The 26,125-nt window shown below is 42.0% G+C and overlaps 1 protein-coding gene across 2 annotated transcripts in view; it reads left to right on the plus strand.

Moving 5' to 3' along the window:
- The window catches only part of camk2b1 (calcium/calmodulin-dependent protein kinase (CaM kinase) II beta 1), a 73,222-nt gene extending 47,642 nt beyond the window's left edge, over nt 1-25,580 (plus strand). Inside the window, exons 14-21 of one of the 2 annotated variants that reach the window (XM_073465557.1) lie at nt 2,092-2,124; nt 5,208-5,276; nt 9,650-9,694; nt 12,532-12,580; nt 19,430-19,505; nt 19,588-19,682; nt 20,129-20,362; nt 20,602-25,580. In XM_073465557.1, coding sequence (XP_073321658.1) covers nt 2,092-2,124; nt 5,208-5,276; nt 9,650-9,694; nt 12,532-12,580; nt 19,430-19,505; nt 19,588-19,682; nt 20,129-20,361 — 600 coding nt within the window. In that variant the 3' untranslated portion in view covers nt 20,362; nt 20,602-25,580. The remainder of the gene's footprint in view (nt 1-2,091; nt 2,125-5,207; nt 5,277-9,649; nt 9,695-12,531; nt 12,581-19,429; nt 19,506-19,587; nt 19,683-20,128; nt 20,363-20,601) is intronic. The other variant, XM_073465556.1, reaches the window with a different exon arrangement.
- Nucleotides 25,581-26,125: the final 545 nt, after the last annotated feature.

The raw sequence follows: 26,125 nt of genomic DNA on the forward strand, positions 1-26,125 counted from the left end.
AGATGTTGTGTGTCTGTATTAAGGCTGTATTGGCACAACATTTTGTGTGAAAAGCCACAGCCCTACTCTGGATACATATATGTGAACATGTGTCTTTACATGTGTGTTTGTTTGTATGTGCTTGTGTGTCTATGTGCGTGTGTCCGCCGCTGTGTCGCCTGCCAGAGCACAAGCCTCACGCAGCACATCCATCTGAAAGCACCCTTTATTTTGATTTGGCATTATTCAGCTCATTGCCACCTTCTCCATCTCCATTATTAAATGTAACCATCTGTCAGCCCTCCCCGTTAGTTTTTTTTCATCATTCATCACTCCATTTCTGTCTCTTCCTCCTCTTTCAGTGCTTCCTTTTCCTGCTCACCCCATCTGGTCTTTAACCCCTCATTCCCGTTCATCCTTTAATGAAGATCTCTCACCATCCAACGCTCGCACATGCACACACTGCAGTAACACATCCCACACAAAACTTCCATGAATGTGTCTGTGTGTTCATGCATGATAGTGCGTGACAAAGCTCGGAACATGACGTTCATGCAAACTAATGTGTTTGCTTCTCGGCATTGTTAGGCAGAGCTTTGGGGCGCACGCACGTGGACATACAGGAGTGTGTATGTGTAAACGTAAATGTGAGCGTGTGTGAAAACATCAGATTTGTTCGTCAGATTGAAAAGAGAATGAAAGTGCAAATGAGGGTGTGAGCATGCCTTCACATCGAGCGTGCGTAAGCGTGGGTGTCCGCATGTGTGGTTTGCTTATGTGCATGTGCAGCAGTGCGTGCGTGCACATGGGCCCCCCTCCCCTTTCTCCCTGCTTAGTCGGTTCAGCAGGGAATGTGACTCCGGTTCCAGGAATAGCTGCCAGTCTGGACCCTGGAAACTCAGACGACAGAAATAGACACTTACTTCCACTGCGGCGCACTCATTGCCTAGCAACAGGCTCCCCACACACTCGCCCCAAACCATTTCTAAAGGCGTCTTCTTCGTTCGCTGCCCTCGCTGCTCTCCTCCTTCCCTCACTCGTCTCTTGTTTCTCCTCTGTCTCTTCCCAACACCTGTCCTTTTTGTTCTCTTTGGCGACTCTGACCTCCACTCCTAGGCCGCTCCTTCCTCTTCTTCTCCCGCTGCTTCATCAATGCGTAATGGCACCTGACGTTTTTCAGCTGTAGCACCTGCTCCGCTCCAGCAGGCAGTCTCTTTCTCTCTGGCACAAACTTCGCACCATCGTCAACCTCCCGTGCTGCCAGCTTCTTTCCTTAAATGCCCCTCCATTCAGCATTTCGCGCAGTGTTGTTAAGTTGATAACACACCGTGTCTGTTCTTTTTGTTTCTAAAAGTTATTAAATGTAGCATTTTGATGCATCAATATGATGAGTAGGTAAAATACAAGACAAATTAGGCTTCCAGTGTTTTAGTTCATTTGAAGTGCTTACACCTGTGTCCCCAAATTATCGTGATAATCATTTATTGATGTGCAAATGCTACATGCAGCAACTTTACAAGTAATGAGTCAGTCTTGATTTTAAATTTAAAATTAGTTCTGGGAGAATGCTTTTGTGTTCTGACAGAATACATTTTGCATTCCCTTGTCTTGCCTTTCTATTATGTTTCCATCTTGCTCCTTGTCGCCCCAAATATTTTTAAGTGATTGACAGAAGAACAGTGGGCTGCAGATTGACTGTCTGCAAAACTTTTCTGTGATCTGCTTCCCCTCTTATGCCCTACCTCCCTCCCTGAAGACTCCCACTGAAGCCTTCCGCTGAAGCCACCACTCCTTCTCGTGCTTTTCTCGTGCACCTCCCCACTTTCGCAATAACACCTGGAAATCTTTATTTCTCTGAGGGGAAACACTCATTCTTCTGCTTTGTCCAAGCTGTCTGGAAAAGTCTGATCCTGCTCTTTTTAAGGATTTCAAAGCTGCAATGTCATTAAAATGTACAAGTTTTGGTTTGACAACATCTCTCTTGTACTTTGTACCAGTACATTCACTTTTTTGTCATCGGTTACATTATTTTTTTCCTCCTCCTTCTTCTACCATCCACCCATCCGTCCATTCGTCAATAAATCCATCCATCCATCAATTGCCTGAGGACAGAAACGCAAGTCCAGCTCTACTGTCCAGTATATGGTGAGCATGCACTTTATGCATTTGCCCAGTCATGCCTTTTTTTGCTCCCTCTCTTCACTCGTTGACTCCTGTGCTTGTTTTATCCATCCTCTCCCTCCTTTTACTTCTCTGAATTATCAATCTGTGACACAGGAAGCATTTTTTGTTCAAACTGCAGTCAGGTGTCATGCCATGTTGGCAACAGCAGCAGCACCTTGTTAGGAATTACAGAAACTGAGAAGTCAACATGAGCAGCGATGGCTAAAGAAAACAACCCATACAGAATGTCAAACAAGGAAACAAATTGATTTGATATTGTTCAACACAAGGTTGCATAAAATTAGAGTTTTTAGTTCCTTAATGCCTCACAGACATAGAACATACAGTATACAGTTATTTCTGTAAAAAAGAATACTTGAACACATATACACCCAGGAAACTTCAATGCCAGGCAGAAGTCACAGCTTTGGCCCTTGCGCTGTGCAATGCCATTAGACTAACCCTGACATTATTCTGAAAATGTAATAGAGTCAGGATGTTTCAGTTCCATCAGAGTTACTCCAGGGATGCTGCTCTAGATCTGTCAGGGGCACACTTTTAGAAATAGAGGTGGCTCTTGTGCTTGTACTTTTGATTTAGAAGTCTTTGGTATTACAAGACGTTGCACCTACTTGAAACAAAAAGAAATACAAATAAAAGTGTGGGTATGTGGGGGGCATACTTGCACCTGAGACCACCTGTAAGTACTGATTCAGCATCTGACACTTTATTTTTATTCAGGTAAGTGAATTGAAAGGGAATTTGAGCAATCTATCCTTTCTTAAGGCACCTTCTTTTTCCCACTGACCTGGTATGTCCATTTTTTCCACACACCAATCATCCATCCTACACCTCTTCCTCCTTTCTTCTCCCTGTGCACGACTTTCTTTGGCCAGCTGGGGACCCACTTGTGAATTATTTTTTCTCTTATTATATTATTATTATTATTTCCTTCCTTGTTCTTGTTAAAGTCATTAAAAGGTATTGATTGTGTGAAGATGTGTCATCTCTTTGCGATGTCTATCCGCTGATGTGTTTAATTGCGTCACCATGGTTTTTCTTTCAATACGGCAAACGTTTTAGATGTGTGACTTTGGACGTCAACAGCTGTCTCCGGCACAGGCGAAGCTTTGGTCCGGACTGCTGTCATCGTGCCAGTTTTTTTATCTGCCACCCAGGAATATAAGGGGCTTTCTCACCACAGACACTCATGACGCACATGCTAAGACCCTGAGCTGATACCGCAAACAAGCTTTGACTAAGACATCACACCCTTTAATCGTTACTTTGATGAGGAATAAATTTCCTGTTGCTCCGCAGAGGCAGCGGAGTGATGGCTGACGACAGCTTTGGATGGGTTTAATGTGTGTGTGCGTGAGTGTGGGTGTTTGTTTGGGCACGGGTGTGAATGTGAAATGTCTATATGTCAGCTTTTTGTCAGCTTACACCAGCTTTTATTTTCATGGCTGTTTTGTGTGTGCATGCATTGTGATGTGTGTTTGCACTTGTATGTGCTGACGTATAAGCTCTCTCCTCTCCTCTCCTCTCCTCTCCTCTCCTCTCCTCTCCTCTCCTCTCCTCTCCTCTCCTCTCCTCTCCTCTCCTCTCCTCTCCTCTCCTCTCCTCTCCTCTGCCTTCCTCTCCTGATTAAGCTCTGTGGCTTACAGAATTCATATTATGACTTATAAACCCATACACATACACACTACTTTCTTCACTTCCACACCCAGGAGCCCCGGCAATTCGATGTTAATATTTCTCCAAACTGGATTACAAATAATGTAATGTAGATTCAATGCAAATATCATTATGATTTAACTCAGCTATAAAGCACTGGCCGCTCTTTGATGTGTGGTCTTCAAAGGAGCAGATATTGTGGCTTAAAAAGGGGATTTATTACGACCAAACGGCACGGTGGCATCGTTGTGATGTGGACTCTTAAGCAGCTGTGACACATGATGATGTCACACAGTGGCACTCATGTCACCTCTCAGTATTACAAATCAGTCTTGCAAATGAATTATTAAGGTAACCCTTTTGTCACTGCTGTTACTGGACTCCACACTCAGTCACTTATGTTTATCTTATGTTTGTAGTGACCTTTAATTACAGCTTAACCGCCATTTTCCTTCTCTTAAGTGGAGACACTAGAGGTCAGGGTCAAACAGTTTATTGAGTAGATGTCACCATGAAACTTCCCTGCTAAATTACTTATGTTATATATATTTTTTGGTGTAATCGTGCAAATGAGTCAGTATCTAATTAAGCATGTGCCTTTTTTTAATACACTTCTAGAACATTGAATAAAGCCAGGTTCAAAGTTCTTGTTTCATTTTGTTGAGTCGAAGGTTTTCACAGAGGGATATTTGAAATCTCTTCTCATCACTCCACCAGGAAATGCTGTCAACAGCCTTAACAAAACACTTTTGTCATATTTTTCAGAATAAAATGTTTTATAAATCAGTGTATGAATGATGAAGGAAACCCCTCTGTGAAAGACTTTCGAAATAGATAGGAATAACACTGGAAAGTTTAATGTATGTAAATGGGGATTTCTGGCTCAACCACAAAAGCAGAAAAATGAACTAAAATAAACACCTAACCGTGTATTTTGGATGTTTTTTTCCATTAGTGTCTGAAAGAAGACATGAAAGCAAAATAGCCCAAAATCTCAAAATATACTGGTTTAGGGAAACAGGTGTTTTTACCTGTAGTGTCTCCCCTTAATTTGATATTTTAAATCACAGACTGATTGCAAGATAAACGTGTAACCTTAAATGTTATACCTAAGCTCAGACCGTAAATCAACAGTACATTAAAGTTCATCTTAATTACAAAAACCAAAACATCTTATGACTTATGACTCGGAGACTTTTCAGAGAGTCAAAAATCTAAAAAACTAACCTCTCCTCGATTTTTTTTTTTTTTTGACAAGGACACAAACTTGCATACAAAAGCGCACATTATGTACAGTGCATGGACACACACTCACAAACCCACCCACCTCTTGCTGTTGTTAACACTCTTGTTGTGTCTCCTTCCTTTCCCTCTCCTTTCCTGCACAGCCCCAGACAAACAGCACCAAAAACAGCATAGTCACCAGCCCCAAAGGAAACATCCCTTCACCTGCTCTGGTATTTACCTCCTAAGCCCCACCTTTTAGCTGTGTGTGTGTATTTGTCCGTCTGTGTTTTAAGACACCTACACCCTACCTCACTCCCCTACTCCTTCACCTTTGTCTGTTATCTGTCTCTGTCTATCTTGTGAGCTGTGGTTGATCTTTGCCAAGCCGCTGCGATGGCCACAGCAGTTGGAAAGGTCTGAAACCAGCAGGTGGTGTCAGGAAACATTTCCCCATAGCAGGTGGTGATGCCATGTGACTTGCACTCAGGTTGATATTGTGCTAGCATGCCATTTTCTCTTGTCAGTGAAAGTTTGCCAAAACAGGAACAGACAGCCAATGCCTGCCGGGGTTGTCAGTGCGATTTACCCCCTTCCCTCTTATTTATGCCTCTGTAGAGAAGCGACTCCCCACCGCGTGAGCATCAAAGTCCAAAGATCTGCAGATTGTCCTTCCAGCCAAATAGCACACCAGCTGCTTTCAAAGAGTAATTCCTCCTCTTCTGTTGATGGTGTGAAAATTAGTGAAATCAGGTGGAATGAAAACCTGCATGGTCCTGGGCTTCTGGCACATGGTCACAACACACTTTTATATTTTTACTTGGCATCAGGCCTCCAGGAGAGATTTCCAAGTTATTTGTGTTGATTGAGTGAAATACACATTTTGGGTGCCACAAAGATGTCTGTGTATTACTATTTTTTTATTTAAAGGTGTAACGTGTAATATGTATGTAAAAATTTAAATCAAAACCTTCAAAAATCACTAAAATCCTCAACAGAATGTGAAGAAATAACAGTTTTGATTTTATGTCAAAGACATCACTGTATTGTGTTACAGAGAAGTTACAAATTAATAGGTTCCCTAACTGCAAGGTTAACTGAGCTAACCAGCAAACAGCAGCTAGTCGCTACCAGGCCCCCCAGAGGCTTTGAAGCCAGTTTTTGTAGTGGCCAAACCGTGTAATTACATCGTCACATGATGCACTGGGGCCCAAAAAAGACTTTTTCCTATAAGCTAACATTGTGAAACAAGCATCTGTAAAACGGTGGATACATTTTTTGAAGCATCACAACCCAGAGAAATGACTCGTTCACTGTCAGAAATTTTTACACATCCTTTATACTGACGATTTTACAATCACATTTGCATTCAGTCCATGCCAGGGCTGTATAAAAATCTAAATGGTCCCAGCCCCCATCCTGTGTTACCAGGTAAGGGTAAGATAAACTGGCAAAACCACAAAAAACACAAAAAATCATGTACATTAGTCTATAGACGCACAGTGCAGTCGGTAACATCAGACATATTTTTTCCTACACACTACACCTCATCTGTAATTGTCAGTTTCCACACATTAAAATCTTCCCGAGCAGTTTTTTTTTTTTTTTTTACAGAAAACACTACTGGTGAAATCCCCTTCATGCTGCTTTGGATAGATTATCTTGATAAAACCAGCAAAACCCCCCATCCTCACTCTGTTTTTCATGACTTTAAAGATATCTGCAAGTGTTGTGTGAATGCTCAGCTAATCATTCAGGATGAAGCGCTGCAGGAGGTGACAGTTTCATGGCATGTGCTCTTTTCTTCTTGCCAAAGTGCCTTCCACAGCTACTTCAGGCTGCTCTGTCATTTACAGCAAATACTAAATTAGATGAACTTGATTTTGCATTAGTGCTCCTTTTAAAACATAAAAAGAAAATCTGTATATGAATGCAGAAACGTAATTTCTAACTTTATTCACTGTCGACATTTTAAAATTAACTTTGTAAAAAAAACTAGAAGACATGTATAAAGAGGAGGATTTAAAAAGTCTTGTGCTCTCTTATATACTCAGTTCTATTAGGAGCCTGTGGCTTTTATCCTAAATCAGATCTCTTCTGTAAGCAAACATAGAAATTAATTATGCTATAATTTTAGTTGTGTCCAGCATCGAGGTACTTTTGCAGCTATTTTCTGCTGGGCATTTTTATGCCAGAATAGCTGCATTATATCATGCCATTTATATGCCCAGGCCAGTAGCCACACTCAGATGCCACACTAATGATCTCACCAACTCAGACATGTAACACAGCTGAGGACTTGGTCAAGTTTGTGTTTGCTGCAACACTAAATATAGTGGTGCCACACTGGCTATCCAAAGATCCATCTCAGCATTTAATGATAAAAAACCTTTTTTAAGGCTGTTGGTCAGTGAGTCACGGTAGCCCAGTGGTTCCCCAAGCTTCAGCCTGACACAGTGATAAGAACTGGCTGCCTGCTTTCAGTTGTTTCGTCAGAGAAGGCAAGACGCCAGCACGCGGCCATTCACACAGACGGAGCAACAGGTGCTGCCATATGAGTGTATTTTATGCAGTTGTCAAGTGTGTGTCTGTTTTTTGCATGTTTTCATGCATGTGATGTTAGCTTAAGCCTCAGTCTCACACTGCACATGGGAAGTTTACATTCATGTGCTCAAGAGTGTGAATGGAAGTGTGGGCTCAAACAGAGCAAAAGAGTTTTTTCCTGATCTTTAAAGGGAGTGGAGAGTGGGCTGTGGTGTCCATGCTGTTGCTAGGGACTTGAACAAGTTACTGTTAAGCCATTTGGTATGTTAACTCCTTCTTTACAGAGCTGCCAGGCCATGGAGAGACACTCAGTGCCTTCACTTACTTGACCTTAATTGTCTCACTCTGAAACATTCAAGCGGGCTGATAGGAAAATGTACTAAAATAGGTTTGGTGTTTGATTGTTTTGACATAATCAAAAAAGAAAAAAATCATCTCAATTAGCTCCACTACTAAGCGTCTAAGTGAGAGCAGCAGTGTTAATATCAGGTCCAGGGTGATGTGTAATAGTCAAACCCTTCCCCATCTGATGATGTGGCGCCACCATCAGCACTCGCCCCCCACCTTCTATTCTGAAAACCCCAGGTACTTTGTTCTCACTTATCGTCATCGCCCAAGCTGCCACTGGTGCTCGTTGCCCTGGGTGACGGTTTCCCTGACAACACCGCCATCATCACCAGGGAGAAAACTGATGATTGGTCATCATAGAGGTGTCACTTCCTGGAGGCTCAACCAGAGCTAGAGGGGGGAGAGGAGAGCTGAGGAGAATATGGGGAGGAGGTGGTGGGTTCAGAATTACTGTACATCAAATCAGAGTTCCTAGCAGACTGTGGAGAGCTGTAGAAAAGGGAGAAAATGTAACCGTCACCTTTCTATATGGTCAGCAATCAGCATCTGCTGTATAGGGTGGCATGACAGCAGCCGTACAACAAGCACCAGTGTTTGAAAAGAGCCAGCAATAGTGCTAAAATGAGCAGAAAGGCATGAGAGTTTACCGTGCTCTAAGGGTGCTTTCACATCTTATCTGTTTGGTTCAGTTGAAGTTAACTCAGGCGCCTTTCCCAGGTTAGGACAGATCATTTGTGCTAGTGTGAAATCTGGCAGTTGAACCCTGGTGCAGACTGGACCACTGGACAGAGATGGCTTTAGAAGGTGGCCAGCAGCAGGGAGGTTTGGATGGTGATGAGCAACAAGGAGAAAGTTCTACTGTATGGCTAATCTTGCGGAGTGGCTGATTTCATACTGGATCTCATTATAGAAAGCGGAGCCTGAAATGATGCCAGTGTCTGCCCGCCAGTGCTCGCCTTTTCTGTTGAGACGAGTGTGAAGGGACAGAATGACCCGTTTTCATCTCATGGGGCATCTTTTGCTGGGTGTGCCAGTGCCCTGTAAGATGTAGAGGCTCGTGTTTAATCTATTTCAGAGCACATTTTCTTTATATTGTATGAGCTGGCTGATTTTCTCTTTATTGAAATATAACATTTCTCTTGATTCTGTGCATGTTTGCATCATGTTGGGCAGAGCAAAGCCCTGGATAAGTTAAGGTTTACAAAGGTGTCACGGTTTTGAGTACAACTTGTGTACTTACTGTGTGTGTGTGTGTGTGTGTGTGTGTGTGTGTGAGCGAGAGAGAGAGAAAGAGTGATATCATTGTACTGATGTGCACATGACAGATGCTTCACCCTGAATTTCTGCAATGTCTTTGTGTGTGTGTGTGTGTGTGTGTGTGTGTGTGTGTGTGTGTGTGTGTGTGTGTGTGTGTGTGTGAGCAGAGAACAGAAGTGACTCTAAATTACAGTTTTCAGCTCATCCACCCACTCACTACGCTTCGGAGGATTCTTCCCTCTCTCCTTTGTCAACCTTAACAAGCACTTTCTTTTCATCCAACATTCATATCACTCTCTTTTTTGTCTCTTTGAACATTTTTTACACTCACTCCACCTCTATCTGCCATTATGTCACAATCTGTTCTCTTTCTTTCCCTCCCTCTCTCGTTTCTTTCTCTCTTTATTCCATGTTCCTCCATCTCTTCCTCCCCTTGCTCCTCCTCCTTTTCTTCCAGGAACCTCAGACAACCGTCATCCATAACCCAGTGGACGGGAAAAAGGTATACATCATCCCCCTGTCCTGACCTATTCTTTATCCTCTTTGTCACTCTCCTCCTCTTCCTCCTCTTCCTCATCTTCTCCTGCCCTTTGATCTTTTTTTTTATCATGCATCTGTGTGAGCACACCATGATATTGGTTTACTAATGTGTACGTGCGTGTGTGTGTGCGTGTGTGTGTGCTGCCTGAGATTAAACTCTTCACATAAATTACTTTATGTTATGCAGATAACATGGGGTAAAAGGGTAGCAAACATTGCTTACCTTGTTAACCAGTGCCCTATTGAGCAAGACGGACCTCCCCAGCACTATAAACGGATAATAGTATGTGAAGAAGGGAATAAAGGTAACTACAGCAGTATCTACAGTATGATTTAATTAAAGTGGGATCAGTGGCGATCTCACCAGAAGGATAAATGTAATGAAAATAATCAAACAGAGACTCAAGGAGTTGGGACTCATATTAGAGAGATGCTTTTTAGTCATCTTGCCTTTGTTCTGCATCTTTGTTCCAACAAAGCATTGAGCAGCATAAGCAGTACTGCTAATGATTTAATGTTGATACTGTAAATTAATTTCTGTCTCGTAAGTTCATAGTCGTAAATTTGTGGATGTACATCTCCCTCTCTGCTCACCCAGGAGGTGAAGTTACACTCAGGTCGTGCTCAGGTTCACAGGTTCCTCTTCCCCTCCCTACACTGCATCTCGGTCACAGTGGGACGGTTGACAACCGAGGCCACATTCTGTTCCCTCAAGCATTTAACTTTCACTATATGTGATACAAAAGTAGCACTGGCTTGATGATTGGCCAAACTCTATATTCTCCCATCAACTACAACGTGACTTAAGTCAGCACTTCTCGACAGAGTAGACCGTAGCGGGTTAAATAGTCACAGACCGAGAAGTGTCCTGGAGAACTGGCATAGCGTTACACTGTGTTACTACATGTACTGTTGAGCTATGTTCTCCTAGTTGTCAAGGAGCTCTGATGTAGTAAAAAGATTATGTTCATATTAATATATCTCTTGTACGATTATTGATTGAATTCTGGTTGTATATTTGTATGTTTGTATGTATTTAGAGGTTGTGCATGAACCTGCATGAGTTTGCAGTAAGATCCCTTCCTCATAGGTTTGACAAAGCGTTTATAATTTGTGTGTGTGTGTGTGTGTGTGTGGCGTGCCACTGTGACTGCTGAAGTTGTTTTTGCTGAGTTGTTATGCACGCAGCTAATGGGGAACGTAACTCTTTTCCCTCAGCCACATCCAGGTTTTGCATCACTAGGGAGTGACCTTTGCATTGGATTTTGGGTCAGACCTCAGGAGGTAGTGCACGGCATTGAATTATGTATAACAGCAGGTCTCCGAGAGTCCACACAGGGGCTACACAGGAAGGCACTGAAAGTGTTTTGGAGGAAGACTGCTTCTTTGCAGTTTTTTTGTTTTCACACAAGGCTGGTTTTAAAGCAGCCCACTTGGCATTTAGAACAGTTGCTCACTTTGTTTGGTTCATCTGTGCACATGGGAATCATCTTAAGATTTGTGAGCCCATAATGACAGGAAACAGCCCAAAACAGTTTTAAAGTAAAGTTAGCAGTCTTGGAAATCCAGTGCAAAATGAACAGAGGACAAACGTAGAGTCAAAACTAAATGGCTAAAATGTTTTAATATATGGGCTGAGAAATGAATGTGATATGAACGGCAGTGAGAGAAATTACAGCTAAGTGCACAAGTGTAACCTGTCATATTTATGTAGGTAATATTTTACAAGCTCTGGCCTGCCTGTGATGTAGCAGGATGAAACAAAGTGCATAAGATTTAAAATGTCACTAATAAAGCTTCTCTATGATTCAGATTCAAACTGTAGGTGTGATCACACTTTAAGTGATATTTCTAATATTTGAGGACGCTTGCCACAACTCTCTCCTTCACACTCACACACACACTCTTCTCTTCACTCCTTCTTCCTCTCCTCAGGTCACCAGCTGCTCTTTAGAAGGCTATGAAACCACTTCTGTGCTTTGTGCTCGTGATGTTCGTGCACGTGTGTACTTCTAATGAGGTCACTGAGTCTCTTAACTCTCCTTTACATGCAGGGGAATTTAGGCCCATTTAATCTGCTAATTGGAAATCAGAACTCTAACTTCTCCTCTGGCGAGAGCCTGAGCAGGATACAGACAGCCAGGCAGACAGACAGGTGGAAGGACAGACTTCTCAATATGACAACTTATTGGCCTTTGAGAATCCATTCTGCCAGCTTCCATGGTTGAAATTGATGTATGGAGCACTTCCCATCGAGTTTCTGTCAGTTTCAGCAAGAGACAAGAGCACCCTGTGGAGGGAAGACGTCACTTATCCGCATGGTGAAATGCACCCAAACATACATACACACACTGAGGATAAAGGACAGGGAGCTTTGCTTGAAGTAGATGAAGAGACAAGAAGTTTTAGACCAAGGGTAAAAAGAGTCATATCTGGAATGGCTGTTGACACAGGGACGTATTGGACTACTAGACTGGTTTGCTGGCATGGTTTGACTCCGTATTTGCAAAGGTTGGCTGGTTATGACACATTAACACATTAACAGCATTGAACAATATTGTTGTTCTGCATCTGTTTATGAATTTATTCTGCATTAATTGGCCTTGATACATTTGGTGCTCTGTAATCAGTTTTTGTTTTGCAAAAACTTGACATGGCAACAGAGTAACACACCCCCTGCTGGCTTGTGTCCTGATTATGTAAAACAAGTCTCTGTACCACTCCTGGGATGTGTTTACAGCACAAATGTGTGTGCTATCATGTCTAAACCCAAACTTACTGTGTATCTCTGATCTCCAGGAATCATCAGACAGCAGCAACACCACTGTGGAGGATGAGGATGTTAAAGGTAAGACTGCAGAGAAACAGAACGTGATGCACTCCAAAGCTCAAGTCAAGTATTGAACTGTTTGCTGTGAATGAAAGGCCAGAGTACTTCTGGGAACTTGACAACTTTTGGATCATCACTTGACTTTTTTACTGTATTAACATAATTGTTCTTTTGCTGCAGCTAATCAGTCAACTACATGTATAACGACAGAGCTCCTCTCCAAGTCATTAAAAAAACAAAACAATAGAAGCCTTAAAAACAAGTGTGTGACAATCAGCAGATGGCCACCTCAACCAGAAAGTACAGGAGATTTGGTCGATTGCCTTTTAATTGGGCTTGTTATGTTTTGTAATGGTAGATTGTAACGAGCTTAAGTAAAACACGGGGAAATGGATTCTTTAATTCTCAAAGTTAATTTGTTACTGACATGATTATTGCACCTGAAGGCGTCTTAATGAAAGTTGGCACAGTTGCTACAATGTTTTAAAGCTTAGAAAATTACAATCAAGCGCTCTGACAAGCCAGAGAGCCAACACACTAGTGTCCTTTCACAACTGCTGCTCTGCACTGCACGAGCCTCTTGTTTATCAAACGGCAATATCATGAGCAGCACGGTGGTGGTGCCGTTTGATGCCAACTGCTGAAAACCTCTATTGCGTCTGGCTTTGTCTGCGTAGTGGCTTCTTTGAGAGCTTTTCTTCTCTCTTTGAGATGTTTTTATTTTCTCACAGAGTGAACATTTGTGTCATTGTGATTGTAGATAATTTTTCAAAGCTTACAGATGTAAGCCTAACATGGAACAATCATTGATCGTAGACAGGGATTGTTATTTTGAAAATAAGAGTAATATGTACACTTCATGTGTGGAGCTCGGCTGATAGCTGACCTTTTAGTGACCCCTCATGGAGCCTGGCTGTATTGCTTCCTTCTGCTGTTTTTTTTTTTCTTTCTTTTAAACTTAAGAAGCATAAGTTTGTGTGTGTGTTTGCTTGTTTGTATGTGTGTGTGTGTGCGTGCCTGATAGGTGAGTGAGGGGGGGGTGAAATGTAAGAGTCCTTGTAATGCTGTTGTGGTTTGGCTTTTTCAAAAGTGTTGCCATTTGGCTGAAATCGTGATACTGAGGAACACACACCTCTGAAATACCAACATGCCTGTGTGAGGTGTCAGCTTGCGGAGTTGTGCACTGAGCGCGTGTATACGTATGTTGTTAGTGACTAGAATTTTGAAATGGCACGTATCACACATAACTTTACAAAGTGCATTTGGGTCCAGCTTTTTACTGCCCAGTGTGTGCGTCTGCGTCTGTGAATGCAAAGGTTCTGCCCTGGCTTATCTATGCCAGCGCACTCAAACACCCCTGTTCTCTACATCCAAGCAGAGTACAATGTGTCTAAATCGGGTCATGAATGTATTATTTTGGTGCCAGGCATACAGAACAGCGTGTTCACTTCCTTCTCCTCCCTATAGAGGCTTTGCTGCTATGTCGCAAATTCCCTAGCAACTATGGCACGACCATCATATAGGTCTGTAAGAAATATGAACCAGCGTTGAAAAGAGGAGTACAATTATCAAGTAGTACTCAAGTAAAAGTGGCCATTATATTACTTCGTTAGTAAAATCAGAAACTCCAACAGCGTCAGAGATGTTAGACACAGAGTATAATGACTGGGCAAGTAACAGCGATTTCTGGTGGTGTCAGTCAGCAGACAACATTTCCTCAATGTTCCAGAGAAAACAGAACAACACAAGAAGCTGGGCTTTGTTTAAAAGTGTTGACTGGCACCACGCCGTTCTTACCTCCATTCCAGAGCACAAAAGTAACATTTGACCTTCGGCTTCATTTGGTAGCTTTCCAGCAAGCTAATAAAGCAAAGAAACACTTTCAGTGGCTTGTTCAATCATTTATCTGGAGGGGATCTTGTCATGTCGCCCCCTGCTGTAACAAAGTTTTGCACAACCTCAGGTGAGATTCTGGTAAAAATTGTGAATCTTATTGCTCAATTATTCAAATTATACAGCGCTGGGAAAATATGTAAAAGTTTTACTGTCTGAGAATGTTTGCAGCTAAAATTGCCCTTAATGAAAGTTGGGTAGCCCGAAAGAGCATTGCACCTGATAATCCTTCATACCCCTGGGCTCTACTGTACCATACTGTACACACAGTGAAAGGTTTCCTCCCCCTACCCATTTCCTTCCCTTCCAAGGTCCCAGATTGGAGCCCCACTGCCCCAACCCTCTGGCAGGAGTGGAGAGGGCAAGGGCACCTTGAGGGGTGGGGGGGTGGGGGGGGGGGTCGGGGCTAAAGGGGGAGGTATCTAAATTTAGCCCCTTTGGCAGGAAATGTAGACGGATTGCTCAGAGAGGCGTTAAAAACACACCGCTGTGCTAGCGCCACCCTTAGATAGCATTAGCCTCACACAGCAGTTCTAAGACTCTTAAGATACCAACCGACTGATTGCACGGTTAGCGCCAGAGAAAACTACAAGAGCCAGGTGAGTGCGGGAGAAAGGGGAGTTGCATTTGGATGGAATAGTTTGTGTCTGTAGTTGTTGTAGGTCAGGTCAGTGAGAGCTGGACAGCTGGTTTGTAACCCAACACTTGTGTTGGCGTTTGGAGCATCTGAACACATATCTGTTCTGTTACTCTCAATACTTTTATGGTGGTGGTACATGTTACAGACACTGTTTTTCTGAGGGCTGCTTGTTGTCAGTCGTTAATCTCCAGTTTGGTTTTATGGGTTATACATTTTTACATCAGTTATTTGTTTCTGCACTGCACTTGCCAGGGATGACCTATCTGTTAAACTGTGGGCTGTGTGGTGATGGTTTCTTTTCTTTGGATTTCCTGTTGAAGCAGAAAGTAGGAGAAGTTACTAATGCAAATGTTGTGGATTGTTTGTGTTGATCTGTGTGTTTCTTTTGGTCACATTTGACAGGATGCAGACAAATCTCTAGTTATGTAGTATGTGGCTAGAATACTTTTTTTTTTCCTCTCTCCTGACTGTCTCGTGCCATCTATTTTTTCCTGGAGGGACGCTTTCTTTCCCTCTATTTGTCAATGAGTGTTCATGTGTTGCGTTTCCCTCTGCGCCAGCTGATTAAACAGACGAGCAGTAATGAGTAACATCCAACTCCCTCCCATTGTCATGGCCATCACCATTGTCATCATCCATCCTCTGCTCACTGAGAAGACTCCCATTAAAGTCTCAGCTGAACCTCACATACAGTTGTAAATTTGCTTTAATGGAGTCATTAACTTGGATAATGAGAGTTATTTTCAATGAGATCTGGTGACGGACGACTGTCAGAAAGAAAAAAGGTTGGCTGGGTGTATCATCTTTAGCATATATCTGCTCCTAACTTTGCCCTTCCCATCACTCCTCACTGTGACACTTCTGTCATGTTTTTGGCATGAAATATGCGCGTCTGATTGGCTGATTGTCATCTTTCTTGGTATACGTGTGTGTTTGGTCTCATTCTGTGTCTATGTGTGCACGTTATCAGGAAAGAGCTTAGACAGCAGCTCGCTTAAGGCACAGTCCAGCACAAGCTCCCAGCCTGATAGCTCTCAGGGCTCCTCAGCTGCTTCGTACTGTAAGTTAAGCATGGCCCGCCAAATACAACCTGTAACACACACATTCATGTGCTCTTTTAGCAATTCACCTTGACTTAATCCTTCCTTGTGTGTATTCCCTTCCGCGTCCATGCATGTATTAAAAGCATACATCTGCTGCCATTTAGCACCACTAAATCCCCAAAGTACCCTGACTTACACTCTGCCTCATTCCTCTAATAGAGTCTTCTTAGTCAGCATCATTTCCTCAATTACTATCAGACAGTCAAAGCATCTAAATAGTCAAAAAAAAAAAAAAAGCCATTCTGAAAAGCAGTGAGATGCTTTGTAGTATTTCTGCTCCTGTCCCATCCTCCTCCCTGTTCCACCCACGCCACGTGTGTTTAGAATAACTCAATGTCTCCTTCTTGTGGACGAATGTGGAATAGCAGCACAATACTCCTCTGTGTCTTAACATTGTTTTTTCGGACATTTCAAAGCATGAATTTTATGTTCCCTCCACTGTCTTTGAGTCAGACTTTCTCTTGGAGAGCCACGACTTCACACTTCACTATTTTTGTCTCAGTGCTCTCCAAGATGAAGTTTGTTCATCTGAATGGCCACGCTGCTTTGGTCAACCTTTCATTTCATTGCACTCTTTCCCATGTTCCTCCTTTCCTCCCTCCTGAACTCAGCTGCCACAAAGTTTGCTGATCTGCTTGGCTCAGTGCGTAGGGGCTCAGGGCCCACATCCGACGGAGAAGGGAGATCCAGCACTCCGCCTCTCACTGCCTTCTCCGCCCCCTCCCCTCCACACACCCCTGTTGTCCCCATGCAGAGTAAGTAGAAGAGAGCCAGAGCAGGGGGTGTACAGTAGATGGCCACAAAACATTAAAAGCATGAACTAGCTTCAACTGTTCCTCTGCTCCCATGCCACGATGATGCCTGACAGATGGACTGATTCTGTCTGTCAGGAAGGGAGTAAGACAGCATATTCCTAAGTTGCACAAAGATGACTCTCTTTGATAGTTTTCTAGCCAAGGGAGGAATGATTAAACTAAAGAACTACAAAATAATGAAAACCTCCTCCATCTCCAGAAACAAAATGTACTGTGATGGAAAAAAAAACAATTATAAACTCTATAACTCTAAAAGATAAAGCTGACAATATTCTGCTTCCACCACTGAAAATAGTCCGAAACAAAGGCACCATTTACTCCTGCAAGAGTAACAGCACCAAGCTGATCTAGAAAATTACTAAGCCTTTTTCAAAAATGAAACTTTATATTTATTTTCCCTTTTTATACAAGTGGAATTATGTCCTCATTAGGGATTCATGTCGGTGTCACAGACACGTTAGAAAAGTCAGGAAGCATTAAATAACAACTGAACGCATTGTTTGTTTTGGTCTTGTTGTTAACTGACAAGAATAGCATCATTCTTATCCTTAAAAATATCACTTTTTATAAAATACACCTTCAATTTGAAGTAGAATTGGAAATAGGAAAGGCTAAGTAGGATAAATTAATAGAAATGAAATATAATACTGCAGATTTAATGAAAAGCCAAATGTACTTCCTCTAAAAGTCCCATATTAAACCATAACTGTTTGACTGTTGAATCTTCCTCCAGCCTTTTGTAAGGCAGCATAGTTGATGAAACCATCATATGTGTTATAATTAGAATTATTGAGGTCACTGTAGTTATTATGACCACAAATACACAAATACCTAAATGTATTTCATCATTTCTTTATTCCTTCATTGTCTTTTTGTCTTTTTGTTTCCTTTCTCACTGTTTCTAATCTGTTCTTCTGCATTCCTCCACCTCCACCGTCACCCACTCACCCATCCTTCCATCCTGCCTGGATGGCATTCAGTGTCTCGGCTCACAGACCTGGTAAGCAGCGTTCGCAGGGTGCCGGCGGCCCCCGCACCTGAGGTGGACGCTGCACCGGCGCCGGTACCTTGCGCCAGACCCACCCCTACACCTGCACACACCACCTCCCCACCTCCCCCTCACTCCCCCTCCAGCCCTTCCCTGTCCTCCTCCCAGAGTGAGTACCAGGCATGGCTCGGCCCGGCCCCGCGTGTGGTAGCCAATCACGGGGCTTTATCAGGATTTCTGTGCAGGCGTGTTTAACAGTACATTGTGTGAGACTGCTTTTTTTGTCAGATACGTTTGAAATTAACTACTGAATGTGTGTCTTTTTTGCTTCAGAGCCTTATTAACCACCTCTTTAGTCTGACATGAAGAGCACTGCTGAGTGCAGATGGATTTATGCATCGTTTGGTTGCTTTTGACGTATGTGTAGGTGACATTGCATGTGGTGATATAAGGAGCTGCCATGTGTGCTCATATTACAGCGTGTTGGACTGTTGTTTGGGATCACATGATGAGCAAGGTCTCTACTGTATGTGTGCAGATGTTTGACTTTATGTTTGTGATGTGTAAGAAATGTATTCCCAGAATGTGAATTAACTTGCAGTTCAGGCTCCACGAATGTTTGTTATACTGAAGCCACACTGAGCACAATTAAGAAAATTTCACTTGAAAGCACATTTTCCACAACCCATTATATAAACGGCCAAATAAATTGAGACATTAGATTCAGTTTCTCACAACTAATGGTATTCTCAGTAAGTATGAATGTGCGTTGGGGTTTCATCTGCCTTAGCTGAGAGCATCTACGCTGTTGTGTTAATAAATAGCTTGAATGATTGAACACAGGGATTGGCAAAATTCGGCTATCGGCCAATAATGAAATTATAGCCGATAAATAGAAGTGATACGATATAATGTAATTACTTTCACGACTTAACAAGCACAGCATGCTGTTGAAGCACTTGTGTTCAAACTGCTGCACCTGTGTAGAGCCACACAGTGCAGACTAGAGAGCCATGTCGTCGTCAGTGTGGATGTCTTTTACAGTTTCGGAGCAAGAAAACGTGATTGTAGTTTGCAGTACATGTTCCACAAGGGATCAGAGAGGAGGAAAAAACTAACTTTAATACAACAACTTTTATTAGAGCTATAGAATATAAATCATCCACCTGTGCTCACATCTCAGCCGTTCTTACCCTCAGGTGTGCATAAGCTACAGGTTAAAAACCTCTTTTTAAAATAAAAAAAATGTGAAATTATCAGTTATTTCATCGATAATGGCTACGAGGAGCAGGTAATTAATTGTTATTGGTATCAGCTGAAAAGTAAAAATCTTAATCATGCATCCCTAGTGTAAAGACTAACTGCTCTCTATCTGAACAACTGCTGCCGTTACCTCTGATTAATTTCTGTTCCTTCTTTCCTCTGCAGCACGCAAACAAGAAATTATCAAGATCACTGAGCAGCTGATAGAGGCAGTGAACAATGGAGACTTTGAGGCATACGCGTGAGTCTGCGTTTTTGTTTGTGGTTGGTGTTTGGCTTGTGTTCAAATGCATAGTTTAAAGTGAAATATTTTGCCTCCTCAGTAAGATCTGCGACCCTGGACTGACTTCGTTTGAGCCGGAGGCGCTGGGCAACCTCGTAGAGGGGATGGATTTTCACAGATTCTACTTTGAGAACCGTAAGATTGATGGCTCTTTTGTCTTCAACGATCACTTCTGATGTCTTGCAGTTGCAGTCTTGTAAATAATGTTATTTTTTTATCTCTTTTATTTCCTCATCGTGCTTAGTGTTGAAAATGTGACAGAACAAGAGATATAGTATGTACTCAGTCTTCTCTTAATTAGCTGCTGTACATTTCTCCTTTTGGCAGAAAAACTCCACATTAGAAAGTGTTTTCACAAGAAGCATCAAATGAAAAAAAGAAGTAGAGAAATCAAACTAAATCTCCGTCCTGAAAAAGCTAGAATCGCCAGTGATGGCTAAAGATATTCCACAGCAGCTCGTACAGATTGAGATGATTAGTGCGACACACACACATATCACTTTACGTAATTTGTTGTTGTATGAAAGTGAGAAATACAGTAGTAGTAATTGTTATAATCCTGCCAATCTGTTGTTTTTCAGTTTTGGCTAAGAACAGCAAGCCAATCCACACCACCATCCTGAACCCCCACGTCCACCTGATTGGTGAGGACGCGGCCTGCATCGCTTACATCCGCCTGACTCAGTTTGTTGACGGCCAGGGTCGGCCGCGGTCCAGCCAGTCAGAGGAAACTCGCGTTTGGCATCGCAGAGACAGCAAGTGGCAGAACATCCACTTCCACTGCTCAGGCGCACCTGCTGCGCCCCTTCAGTGAGGTAAGGACTACAGCACTGGGAGAACACTGGCGGCAGAAGGTGTCCCTAAGAGCATGTTTGTACTGTGTAGCCTTTTTTAAACTGCTATAATAGCTTCATATTTACATGAGAGAGGTCTCAATCCTTTCAATCTGACATTCTGCAATAAATTTCCAAGAATGTCAAACTTGTCCTTTATTTTTCACACCTTCACTGTCACATATTTAATTTATTTGACATGTTTTTGTTTTCCTTCGCAGGGTTGAATGCCGTAGCTTTGTCTGTCAGGAGTGCTCTGCTGGAGATAGGGAGGAAGAGGAGGAGGAGGAGGAGGGGGAAGGGATGAAAGACCAAGTCCAGTATTTGTTTTGGGGACAGGGCTCCTCGCCCTTCAACAGCAAACCACCCTCCCCCCTCACTGGATGCCCAGCCTCAATCCCCCCAGCATGCATCTCTTCTTTTACTACTACTGTCCTCCTGTCTGTCACCTGGCCCCACATCATCTTCTGAGCACCATCAAACAACAGCAACTAAACGTCCAACAGCTCGACATCCTTCACCCCCTCCGGCTTCCTCTTCTTCCCTCCGGCACACTGGGTGATTGGCGGGGGTGAGGGTGTTTTCAGCACTCGTTGTGATTCCCTCTTCCTGTCCCCTCCCTTTTGTCCCCACAATTTTTGCGACACCAACCCTCTTGTCCTCCTGTGAATCAACACTTGTGTGACATAAACACTGCACTGGAAATACAGTATGTAAAGTTTTAAGTAAAATCTATTATTATCATTACTATATTATTATGATGATGATTATTATTATTACACATTTGCAATTGTATATGTAATTTGTATAATTCGAAATTCTTGATGCCAGTGGTTTCTAGAGTTGAAGGACATCTTTTTTGTTTGTTTGTTTTGTTTTGTTTTTCTCTATCTTTTTAAGGAAGCATGTTTTTTTCCCCATATTAACAGTGGCTGTTTTTTATTGTGGCTATTAAGTGGAAAATGATATTGGTAGTTTTTGTAATTTGCTTCTTGTATGTTAGCTATAATACTGCGCCCAAACTCATGGTCAACATGTTTTTGTTTGTTTGTTTGTTTGTTTTTCTTTCCTTTTATTTTTTTCTTTGTTGTTGTTTTTTTTTTTTTGGAAGGGGTGTCTGATGGTGTCATGTGTTCATGTTGAGAGTGAGTCAGTGTGTACAGTTGGAGGAACCTGTTGTTTTTCCCTTGTTGCAATGTGACCGGCCGGAGACGGGGTTAGCTAGGCTCTCAGTGTCTTCCTGCATTAAAAAAAAATACATTTCAATCGTACAAAACAGACAGAATGCAACAGGAGTTTTATCATCAATTTACTTTTTCATCTTAAAGTTTAACCTTGCAATGGTAGAATACCTGCTGTCAAGCACTCTGAACGGTGAGGGGTAAAAACTGACGACAAGAGAGAAAAACACATTTTTTGTTTTTCAGTTAGTGTTAATGTTCCCTTACTTGTTCTGTATTGCTGTCACCTTGAGAAAAAAAAATCAGTTTCTCATCCCAATGATAGCATTTTCTTAAATGTACTACAAGGAACCTTTAACTAGTCATGAAACAATACTGATGGTTCTGATTGACCTACATGACCTGCAAACGAGACCATCAGCGAAAAGATTGGCTATTTCTATACACTTATTCTCGGGTCAGATTCCCCACAAAATCATCATATTACTCATAAATGTTTATAACTTTAGTTTTCTCAACAAAATTACTATTACTGAGCAACTGAACCTGTTGTATGCCACGTATGAACCACACTGAAACAAAGTTGACTTTGTTTCACCCTCATACATCTTACAAAGTCACAAAATACATTACCCCATCTGTGCATCCTGCAAACAGCTGTGTTTAAAAAACAAAAAAAAAGTAGTCCAAATATGTTATGTCTTTCTTTCACTCTCTTCCAAAACCAATACCACCAAATCCAGAAAGATTCCTGACAACAGGAGGCGGCGGTGGTGCTTTACCGCTTTTGTCCAGAGGGGCTGCCTGAATCAAGAGCAAATAAATGTGACAATAACCAGGGGAATCTGTCATACCATTACGTCAAAGTATCTTGTTATAATTGCTCTATCTATTACTATATAACTATTTTTCATTCAGAGCAGCAGGGACAAGCAGCCTTACTTCCCAAACCTGGCTGTTGTTTAACCCCTCACCTCTGTCTTTTCTCTAACAATGACGATTCAAATAAAAAGGTGCTTGGAGACCGTCGCCCTGTTGGGGGCTCCTGACGTTGCCAGGCGACAGCTGAATACCCTTTGAAGCTCGCTGTGCTTTTCCTAAAAGTTCAGATATTTTTTAAAAATCTGCAACAGCAGGTCCTTTTTTTCCTTTTCAATCAAAAAATGACAAAAGAAGTCAGTGCTCTAAAGAAAGGATCCCGGTGGCTGTGTGACCTTTCCCACTTCCAAAGCCACGGTGCAGAATGGCGATGCCACTGCCTGTTTGTCTGTACAAAGCACATGCATATAGACAGTTAACACTTAGGTTCATATCAGTAATGAAGAAGTATACGTGTGTTCGAAGCCTCTTACAAGATTTTTCTGCCGTACCGTGAGTTCATAAACATCTGCAGATAGTGAGGTTTGCTTTGCTGTTCTGTGGTCTGGTTCCTTATTTCAGGGCAGTCATTTGCCACAGAGTGCAATATGTGTGTGTGTGTGCGCACGTGCGTGTGTGTGTCTGCAAGCAGGTACAATTCATCCGTTGCTCTGTGTGTATTCTTTACGAGCCTGGGTGGGGTGGGCTGTTGTGTGAGAGATGGGAAGATAAGGCTTTATTTCAGAGGACATATCAGTCCCCTGCCTTCAACCCAGAACTTTTTTTTTTTTTATGATTCGATATCATTTTTCATGTATTACGTTTTTCATGTATTATCAGCTTTTTATGATATAAAGTGCTTGTGCCAGGGGGGTGGCAGGATGAATCCGATGGACTTTGCAGCACTGAAAACTGTTTGTGTGGGGGTTTGACTTACAATCAGCTCCTCTGTACTTTGCTCGTACACCACTGGCTGCCTTCACATTTGTCTCGCCCCTATTGGTCAGACCAATATATTAAGAGAGTGGGCAGTCGTTTTGGTGAATAGTCCTCAGGTTTCTATTTATTTTGAATATTTATTTATTTATTTTAGTTGATATTTCTATTGTGCTTCTTTCTCTTTCTCTTTTTGTTTTTCTTTTTTTTTTGTTTTCCTATTGTACAGCTCATGCACTTGTGCAAGTACTGTGTGTTGTTGTTCAAAGGGACACTGCTCCATGTAAAACATGACTGTTTTTTTAAGGGATAGTACACCCAGTTTGCATCCTGCATGTGTTTTTCTGTAACGACCAACATGGTGTGAAGTACTTCTTCATTTTTTTCCTGATATTTTTTCTCTGCTACTTCAGATTTAACTTGACATTGTTTTTGCGGTTGTTTTCATGGTGTCCTTATTTTTTCTTATTCTCCTTCTGCCACGTATGTCATTACGACTTGTGGGACATCTATCACTTTCAAACTCATATTATACAGGATTGTATTTTGTGTGAACTATCCCTCCAAAAGCTTTATCACCTTTGTTTGAGACTTTTTGCGAGTGAAGGTTTTTTTTTCAAGGTGAACCACTGAGTCGTCGTATTGTACTCGTGGCTCATCCTCTAACAGTGTTAATGCCTAGCTGACCCTGTTTTACACTGAAAGGTCAAGGGTCACCTGAAAGTGTTTCATTCGTGATTGTGCTAACCAAACATGACCCCCGGCCTCCTCTGAAAAAAGAAGAAATAGCAGCATGTACAGTACAAAGGTGTTGTTCCTCTGTTCTTCTTAGTGTGTTTACTAGCCTTGAAAATCAGTATAATAAGATTCACATATTTAAAACGAGGGAGTTCACAGTATTACACAACTACAACTAACTAGCAGCATAGCCGGCATTTTCTTTGCATGACAGTCAACAGGACACTTGTTTTTCGGTGTTTTCCTTTTTATTTGGTTTCTCCTTTTCTACTGAATGCTGGTATACTCGACCTTTCTCTATTTTCTCAGCTTTTTAAGTGCATATAACTATTTTTGTCTCAAGATGATATAATGAAGATGACTATGATGATGATATTAATGACTGTGGCACTATGAGGATGACTATGAGGATGTTGACGGTGATGATGTGATGAAGACTATCTCGCATGCTTTTCTATGGGCCTCTGTGTTGTCAGTGCAGAGTGGCTGCCTTTTGTATGTAGCTGGGAGAGGACTACGAGGGGCGCTTGTTGACTGTGAGCATCAAGAGTGACTTCAGGGCTTCAGTTATAGCCTGCGTGTCACTGCCGAGTCCACCTGACAGAGTAGAGGCAGTTCAAAGAGTGAACGAGCTCCAGCAGGGGAGCACTCACACAGTGTAAAGCACAAACACACAGGGATGGAGGGCGGACTGATGCCTCTGATGTAGCTGCACAATAAGTTGACTTTAGTGTCAAATCTAACAGACAATCCAGTCAGAGACAGCAGCAGTTTATCACCGTAGATTAAGAAAACGCTTCTATTATAATTATTGATCAGGGCTGCACAGTTATGACCAAGATGACCATCCTCATGTCGACACATGATTGATCTCCAGAATCATTCTCCTTTATTCATCTTATGTCAGAAAAACTGTTTCCAGACGCTTTTTACATTCTTGGCTAAATAAAAATGCACTGATTCCACTGATAAATCATGATTCTGTGTGACTGATCAAAGCTAAAATCATGATAGAAAATGAGTAATTGTGCAGCCCTACATATAAACTACAATAACTGTCCTTCTCTAGTCTCTTGAGGTCAGTGCGAGCTCCGCTGCCTTCCTGTCAGCTATTCAGTCAAACGAAGCATGACTGAGATAAACTGGAGCCACGTGTTCACTCTGAACCGCCGCCATCTTCTTTCTCCAGCCAGTGCCGAAGTTGCACTGACAACACTGAGTTGGCTTCTCTTCGTAGGGTTTCTTTCACTCTTTCTCCCATTCCCTCTGTTTCCAACCTTATTCAATCATTTCTCTGCAGTTGGCTCTTTCTACTTTCCCTTTGTCTCTTTTCGTCCGTTTGGGTTTCTTCTGTATATTGATATTAATCATCTAGTTCTCTGATTCTTCGGATTATTGCTCTGTTCTCTTACGTGCTACACGTGTTTCTATAACTTCAAGACAATGTGTTAAGGTGTTATCAATAAAACCATCATTTAAATAGAAAAGCGATTCAGTTTCTGTGTTTACAAGCATTGTATTTTTATTGATTGTAGTAACTGGGAAAATGTTGGAACTGCTTTTGACTAGAATATTTTCTAAGCAGGTAGAAAACATACAAGTTTTTTAACACAACTTAAAGTGAGTCCACAGTTATCCAGCATCAATCCTGAAGATCATCCAGCACAGACTCGTGCTATTGGGTTGTTGGGACAGTTAACATAAACACACAGGAACAAACAGCAGCTCCACCGTAATGAATGTTCAAGAATGATTAAATTAATGCTGCTGGGAAATAATAAAGGTTAATGTTAGAGATCAAGATTAAAGCAAACACTGCTTTACAATTCAATATCAACAATTCAAAGACATTATCTGCTTTGCACTCAACATTTTTTATACATATTATAGGAAATGAGACTTCTGACATGTGGAACGTGGTGACATTTAAGTAACGTTTAACTGTACTTACTCATCAATTTTGATGTCAATTTAAACAATTAGTACCAAGAAAAAATGTCATAGACTGTCTTTAAGAGTCTTTAGTGTCAAC

Source organism: Pagrus major, chromosome 5 (assembly GCF_040436345.1).
Source record: "Pagrus major chromosome 5, Pma_NU_1.0".
Classification (NCBI taxonomy): domain Eukaryota; kingdom Metazoa; phylum Chordata; class Actinopteri; order Spariformes; family Sparidae; genus Pagrus; species Pagrus major.